General features: G+C 46.9%; 1 protein-coding gene across 3 annotated transcripts in view; it reads left to right on the top strand.

Moving 5' to 3' along the window:
- Positions 1-5,021: 5,021 nt before the first annotated feature.
- The window catches only part of SEC24D (SEC24 homolog D, COPII coat complex component), a 75,669-nt gene continuing 72,785 nt past the window's right edge, over positions 5,022-7,905 (top strand). For 2 of the 3 annotated variants that reach the window (XM_033134484.1, XM_033134482.1), the window contains exons 1-2: positions 5,022-5,237; positions 7,394-7,552. In XM_033134484.1, coding sequence (XP_032990375.1) covers positions 7,435-7,552 — 118 coding nt within the window. In that variant the 5' untranslated portion in view covers positions 5,022-5,237; positions 7,394-7,434. Of the gene's footprint in view, positions 5,238-7,393; positions 7,553-7,905 lie in introns of those variants that run through there. The other variant, XM_033134483.1, reaches the window with a different exon arrangement.

Below are 7,905 nucleotides of genomic sequence, written 5' to 3'. Positions count from 1 at the left end.
TGTGAAATCAAATGAATGAATGATAAATTCCCGAGGTATAAAATCTCATGGAGACTTTGTAAAATAAATATTCTCTGAATACCACATTCTTTATGAAGAGATGCTGCCTCCTATATAAGTGAACAAATATATTGAAAAGTCAGAGCATCTTGTTCCTCAGCACAAAACCTGAAATGACTCCTTTTAATTCAGACCAAACATTTTACAATGGCCGAAAGGACCCAACTCCTTTACCTTTTCCCCTCCTCTCCTACAACTTTCCCTCATTCCTTCTGCTTTGGCCTTGCTGGCCTCCGGCTCCTGAAACATGTCAGAAACCCTCTTTTCTGACATGGGGGCTCTTAGGGACTCTCCCTTCTGTTTGGAATGCTTTGCCCCAGGTGATCAGCGGGGCTGACTCTGTTACCTCCTACAAGGCTTCGTTCAAGTCTCATCTTTTGAGGCTGTGTTAGTTTAGGTCCCTTGAAAGGCAGATGGCAACATGGAATTTGACATACAAGAGAGGTATCGGGAGACCCACCTGTGCAGAATAGAAAAGAGAGGGAAGAGGAGCGGGAAAGAAAGGTTTCAGGTGCCACGCAGAGCCAACACCTGGAAACAGGTGCAGGAGGTGGGAGAGCTGTCTGGGACGAGCCTCAGATGGCAGTGCTGCTCTGAGGGGTCTCACCAGAGGTGTCCCAAGTTGGGGAGAAATAGTCTGACTTTAGTCCGCCCACCATGCTCCCTCATTGGCGTGGAACTGCTGAGTGCTGCTTCGGGACGAAGGGACGAAAGCTGTCGCAAACCCAAAGGACAGCAGCTGAAACCGTTGGCCATTTATGGTCCTTGCAGCAGTCTGTCTTGAAGGGAGATCTGAGTGGAGCATCTGGGGACCACAGAGCCTGACCCCCAACAACACAGGTAACTACCCACCGCCACTGGGTCCTCCCAGTCCTCCGTCCCTGTGCTAATTTGACTTTGTTCCATAGCATTTTATCTTTTGTCATTGAATGATCGTGATCACAAGGAGATAGACAGTAATTCTACTGGGAATGAAACTGCTGGGTGACGTGGTGACTTGCGTATTTCTTCTTGAATCAGCTTTGCTGAGTTGAATTTTTTGCTCTTTGAATTTGGCTATTTTATTGAAGGTTTTAAAGTTTATTGGCATAAAGTTATTCAGAATTTTCTCCTACCTTTTTGTTGTCTTAGCATCTGTAATGAAGTCAGGTTTTCAGGCAGGCAGGGAGGGGGGCGGAGCATGCAGGGCGGGCTCATTCCAGTGGGAGGGTTTTAAAGTTTATTGGCTTAAAGTTATTCGGAATTTTCTCCTGCCTTTTTGTTGTCTTAGCATCTGTAATGAAGTGAGATTTTCTCCCTCCCCCCCATTCTACCCCCACATCCCAAGTCGTTGTTTCTCAGTCTAGTTGTGTAGGACACAGCTCCCTGGCCCATGCTGGTATTATGAGCCTTGCGCTCCCCTGGCTGAGGGAATTGATCCCTTGCAGCTGCAGGATGGCCACCTACAGCTCAAGGCAGCACAGGGTAGCCCACGGCAACACAGCAGCTCATGCCTTCCTCCCCCAGCTCCAGGGAGAGCCATTGTTCACAATCTTAGCTGTAGAGGGCGCAGCTCACTGGCCCATGTGGCACTCGAACCTGTGACCTCAGCGTTAGGAGCACAGTGCTCCAACCACCTGAGCCACTGGGCTAGCCTAGGTTTTCTTATTCTTAATATCTTTATTGTGCCTTTTTTTCCTGATCATTTTCACCAGAGATTTCTATTTTAATTAGTTTTTATTGTCTCTTTTGGAATGGGGATGACGTTGCATAGTTTACTTTAAAAATACAATCTCTGAGTGGCAATATTGCATAGTTTCTAAGAGCATAGATTTTGGAACCAGACAGTCTGGGCTTTGTTTTTTATTTGTTTGTTTTTTGAAAGTGCATTGTTTATTTAAAGTTCCCAAGAGAAATGAAAACACATATCCAAACAAAAACTTGGACAGAACTGTTCATTGCTGCTTTATTCACGATAGCCAAACAGGGAAAGCAAACGAAATGCCCATCAGCTGAGGAATGGGTACATGAATTGTATATTCATGCGATGGAATGCTATTTGGCGGTAGAAAGGAGAGAAGTACTGATACCTATTACAACCTGAATGAGCCTTGCAAACAGAATGCTAGGTGAAAGGATAGCACAAAGGACCACATGCTGTGTGATTCCACTTATAGGAAATATCTAGAATAGGCAAATCTATGCCGACAGAAAGTATATCAGTGGTTGCCTAGGGCTATGGGATGGGAGGGTGGGGGGAGAGGGTAGGGATTTTGAAAATTGTTCTAAAATTGGTTGTGGTGATTGATGGCTGTGCAGCTCTGTGAACATACTAAAAAGTGAGTTGTACACTTTAAGTGGGTAAATTGGTAATTATGTCTCAGTAAAGCTTTATTTCAAAAAGGAACGATATGTAAGTACAGAAACAGCTTAGTGTTGGGCCTGAGGAACACTTGACCTCTATGTTACTGCTACTGGTGGCTACCGCACCTAGCCTACCATGTACTCCCTCCCCCCCCACCCCCGTAACCCCCACCTCCCCGCCCCATTTAACGAGGCCTTATTGACTGTACTTCCAGATATTTAACATAGTCCAGGGCTTGGCTACTTCGGTTATTTAAAATATAAAGTGTCTTCAAACTGTTTGTAACTTTGTAATCAGAAACCTTCAAACTACTTAAGCTGCATAAACGCTTAGAGCATCAGAGCTCTGAGTTTCTGAAAGCTACTTCCTGAGTATTGTCAGGAAATTCCTTCTCTTTCTAGCTAGTCTTTAGCAGAGTTGACTCTCTACTTACTTTCCCTTTTAAAGTGAGAACAGAGAGACCCTAAAGAACACAGAACCCCAATACATGGGCATTCCCTGTGAGCTCACCTCTCAATTAGGGTATGGTTACCAGGGTGGCCAAGTTAATTACACACAGATGGGCAGAGGCTGACATCAGGTGGCAACAGGGCAGCTCAGATCATGGAAGGCAGGGGATTGAGGCCGACTCTTGGGTCTGGTGAAGGCCAGTGACCCAACCACAGGAATAAAGTTAGAAAGTAGTCACTTAAGGAGTGAATACAAGAGGGAAGAAGTGCTGAAACCAGAAGCCCATTTCTTAAGGAAAAGAGATTTGTGATCAGTAAGTCCAGTTGCTGCTAGGACTTTGTGGTCAATTAATATTTCAGTTATTTGAAATCTTGACTATAAGGCAGTCACAGGAGAAAATGGCAGAGCCAACTAAAAGAGAATAGCAAATCTGAGCAGTATCAAAAGGAAACAAAAATGAGGTGAAAAGAGCTTTGGAATTAGAATAAGAAGGCATGTCTTCCAACTAATGCTAAGACTAGTAAGTCATTTTCCTTTTCTGGACCTCAGTTTATTAATCTATAAAATGATTGGGTTGAATTCAGTCCTCACTGAATATTGAGTTGAATATACAGATCTCTAAAACCTCTTCCAGATTTAAACATTTAAGAATGCAAACCACAAGTTGTTTGTCCCGGTGCCTCTGAGCAAGGGGAGAGAACGAATTTACGAATTTAAATTTAGTGGTTTTCTAGGGGCAACAAGCCAATCAGGTCATTGCATGGCATTTCTAGTTAGTTCCAAGTGAGTCTACTCTCCTGCATTGTGACATAGCTGTGATATGGCAACGTTTTTTTCACTGCTCTTACAAGCCGTACTGCTTCAACACTGGCCAGACATTCTAAACTCCATCAAACATTTTGATTATATTGAGGATATAAGAAACAAATTTCAAAGAAAAGAAAAGGGTTTCTTTGTGGATTTTTGAACCTGACCAGTGTTGAAGTTGGATGCAGGCAGGACATTACACCTAAAATCTTATAAAAGGAGAGTGCGGAAGTGACTGTTAGTCATCACCACACAGGGGTGACTTCAAATGTCTGCAAAATTCATGTAGCGTTTCAGCAGGAGCAACGCCTCCGTGTGAGCTTTTACCCGGGCATTTCATCAGTAAAGGGATTTGTCAAGTAGCTTTTATTTTCTCGTAGAGCAGAAGAAAGTATATTTTGAAAACAAAACACTTGTCTGGATTAACTTTTATAAGTTTGAGCCCAGTGATAGCTATACCAAAGCTAGCGTTGGCTGAGGCCTTTCTATTTAGCAGTGGTGTGTGTGAGTGTGTGTGTGTGTGTGTGTGTGTGTGAGAGAGAGAGAGAGAGAGAGAGAGAGAGAGAGAGAGAGAGAGAGAGACCAGCAAATGGTCCTGAAAGGCAGGAGAGAGGTCAAGTTCCAGGTGTCACACAGGTGGCCTTTCTTTCTCAGCTCTCACAGCACAGTAAGCTAAACGCTGCAGCAATCCCTGTTCTGGGGTGGGATCAGCCGTTCTACTTCACAGAGTAGGAATATGTAGACATCCGTTGATGGAATACATAGAAGTCCAGCAATCCCAGCTTCAGTGAAGACAGCTCTTCCCATACTTTCCAGTTGGGACAGCTTTTACTCCCTGTTTTCACGCGCCAGGCTGCCTCCTCTGTCGTGCCCCTCAGACCACGTCCTGAAATTGTCCGTGTACGCGTGCCAGATTCCCCTTAAACTGATCTCTTCCAGGTCCCGAGTTGTGTGCCTTCCTGTGGCGGCAGTGTAGCAACTGCAGTGTCATAGTAACCCCAGTAGCATGTAACCAGTGAAATAAATGACCCTGAAGCTTGTGAATGAAAGAATGAATGAACCCTCAGTACGCACTCCCTCCTTCCTACGGGCTCCACGGAGAAAATATTGCTCTGATTTAGCAACAGCTTTGAAATATTTGACCTGTTGGAGGGAAACAAACCAGACAGGAAAGGCGAAAAGAGAAAAGGGGAGGACGAGCGGCCAATGAGTCGGACAGGCTTGGTGGCCGGCCCCGCCCCGGCCCGGCCCGGCCCCGCCCCGGCCCGGCCCGGCCCCGCCCCACCCCGGCTCGGCCCCGCCCCGCCCCGCCCCGGCCCCGCCCTGTTGGCGTTTGTGCGCGTGCGCAGGCGGAGCGCGGCCCCGGTAGTAGCCCGGCCCGGGGACGCGCAGCCGGGAGTGTTTGACGTGGCAGTTCCCAGACCGGCTGAAGTCGGTGCTCGGCGAGCCTGTGGGGACATCGGCGCGGGAAGACGCGGTGCGAGCTGCGGCCGCAGTGGGACTTGAGGCACCGGGGGCGCTGGCACCAGGAGCAGAGCCGGGCTCTGGGAAGCCGGGCGGCGGCGGGAGCGACCAGGTAACGCCTGGTCCAGGCGGGACGCCCTCCCCGGCACAGCTGGAATTGGCGCGGGGCGGCCTGGAGGGGCGGCGGAGGCCGGGAGCTCACCTGTGGAGGGGCGGCGCGACCCGCTCTGCTCCTCTGGCCCTTCCGTGCAGTTTAGTGACGGGGCTGGGGTGGGCGTGGGCATTTCCCCCGCCCCCAGCTCGCAGTCCGGGATGCTGAGTTGCAGGGCAGGGTCCTCAGCGGCCCCGCGATCCCAGAGCCACTGCCAGAGGTGTGTTCGTCTCCGGAACAACTAGAACCCCCCCAGCCCCCTTTCTTGGAAGAAGGGAATGTTGGAAATATTCACAGTAAAAATGGCAACTGTGTCTGCATCCTGATAGTGACATTGATTTGTCCAAACCCGAACGTGGTCCAGGGTGAGGCGTGTACCTGGGCTGGAGCTCGAGTGAGAGTGGACGGGGGTTGTCCTGGGACAGAAGCGCCCCGGCTTTTGATGCTCGGCCTGCTCGTGCCAGGTGGCACCCTGCCATGTCGCCGCCGGGAGCTGACTCAGGTTTCTGTCACTTGGGGCTGTGTGAGGAAGTTTGGACGTGGCAACTGGTTGCATGAGGAAGCAGAGTCCTCCCAGGACCAGTTAAGAGGGACCCGACAGCTTCCTGCGCCTCCAGTGACATCCCGGCCTTGCTTTTCTTTCACTCAGCAACAGGCCGCTACGTAGGTGTGTTCTTGCTGACTTCCTAAAAGTGCGTGGCTGGAGGAGCCTGACCAAAGCTCAGGCTGCCACGTCGCCCTCTGCTCAGTGGGAGGAGGGAAAACTGCTGTCAGCGACAAACTGGCCCCAGGCCTTGGCGTTTTCTCTCCTCTAGTGTTTCTCCCCTGCCACAGACAAGAAAGTGGTGTTAGGATATTTTTACTTGGTTGCTTTAATTTTGGAAACATATAGTTTAATATGAAAACGAAACCGAATAAAGAATGCCATTTTCTGAATATAGATCTATTAGTCTTAGCAGGTATAACTATTTTTTTTCTTAAAAGGTAGAATTATAAAGTAACAAAAGGGAGAATATTCCTATGCTGGTTAAAGAAACTGGAGAGAAATTGTATTAATAGAATCAGTGTTTTCTAATATGTCTAGAATGGCTTTTAGAAGCTTCATTTTGTAAGAGGGAACTCAGGGCAAGGGAGATTCTTCAGCTTATTCCATATCACACAGCTAAGTACTGGCCAATTTCGAGTGAAAACTCTCTTTTCTTGCCAGGATTCAGAACTTTTTCTGTCTTGTTATAATTTTTTTTTTTTTTAGAATAGACAGTTGTATGAAGTGTCTTATTTTGTGAAACCTGGAAAAATGGAAAGTTTTAACAAATTGATGTTTAGTTTCTGAGTAGAATCAAAATGGATCTATTGTATTTGGGTGTATGTGTGTGTGTGCCTGTCTAAACACATATGAAGTTGCACTTTTTTTCTTAGTTCCTTAAATACGTGTTCATATGTTCTTAGAGGTGTGAAATTTAAATCAGAAAATCAGTCATCTTTGCCTGTGAAATCACTGGCAACTCTCAGGTAGGCTGTGGCCTGTTTGGCCCACTATGACTCATAACGTAAATCCATTATCAACTTCTTTATCTTCTGCTGTCTTTGTTGGACTATTGATTTCTCCCTGTGCTAACTGCCTGATTAAAATTACTAATGAAGAGATCACTAAAAAGACCCTAAAAAGACACAGGTCTTTTTAATGAAACATCCAATTGCAGGCTACTGACAGGTCTGCTGCTCAGTCAGTTGAGTGACATGCGATTATTGCCAGTGGTGTGCTCTGTGCTGAAATGGGGCCATGGAAACTAAAGGCACAGAATAGCAGCCACACTCAGGAGAGACTATCTGGGAAGCATTTCAGCCTTCCAGTGAAAAAGCAGTCGGCGTTGTTCCGATTTCATGCCTGAGAATTTGCCCAGGACTAAAGTGAGTTTCTGAGTTCTGTAGAACTGTGGCTAGAGCCCTTTTTAGGGGATAATGGTATGATGTGGTGTATGATGGGAAGATGTCCCCTGCACCTGATGGTTGTCCCTTTCCTCAAACCGTCAGAAACGTTTATTAACACTGCTTATATTTTTAAGAGCATTAAGTGACTCAACCCCTCTTGTTGACATTTTTTTTTTCTGTTGCAGGGTTCTTTTGTAAAACTCTCACTTGGAATGACAGTTTCATAATGAGTCAACAAGGTTATGTGGCGACACCCCCCTATTCTCAGTCCCAGTCTGGGATGGGCCTTCCTCCACCACATTACGGGCACTACGGGGATCCGTCTCACGCAGGCCCCGCACCAGGTAAGTGCATCGCTCTGACTTGTGTATGACTATTGACTTCTCAGGCTCAGAGGTAGAGGATGTTCTGAAAGAGCAGCTTCGGGAGTGTGGGACGGTCATTATACGATGGCAATGGCTTGAGATTATAGGGTCCCTTGGAAAGACTCCCGGGAAAGAGACCTGCGTCATCCATTTGGTTATTGCATAGAGTACAGTGAGTTTAGTTCTTAAATATAGATTAAAACAAAGATGCTTCCTGAATGTTTATTTTTTACTTGCTCTTATTATTTATTGTAGACTTGCTCTTGCTTTTAATCAGTGGTGTGATGTAAACACCCAGTTAAGAACACATTCCATTTATATACAGAGGGTGT

Source organism: Rhinolophus ferrumequinum, chromosome 18, assembly GCF_004115265.2.
Source record: "Rhinolophus ferrumequinum isolate MPI-CBG mRhiFer1 chromosome 18, mRhiFer1_v1.p, whole genome shotgun sequence".
Classification (NCBI taxonomy): Eukaryota; Metazoa; Chordata; class Mammalia; order Chiroptera; family Rhinolophidae; genus Rhinolophus; species Rhinolophus ferrumequinum.
The sequence above is the reverse complement of the archived record's forward strand: the minus strand, read 5'-3'. Positions and strand labels throughout refer to the sequence as shown.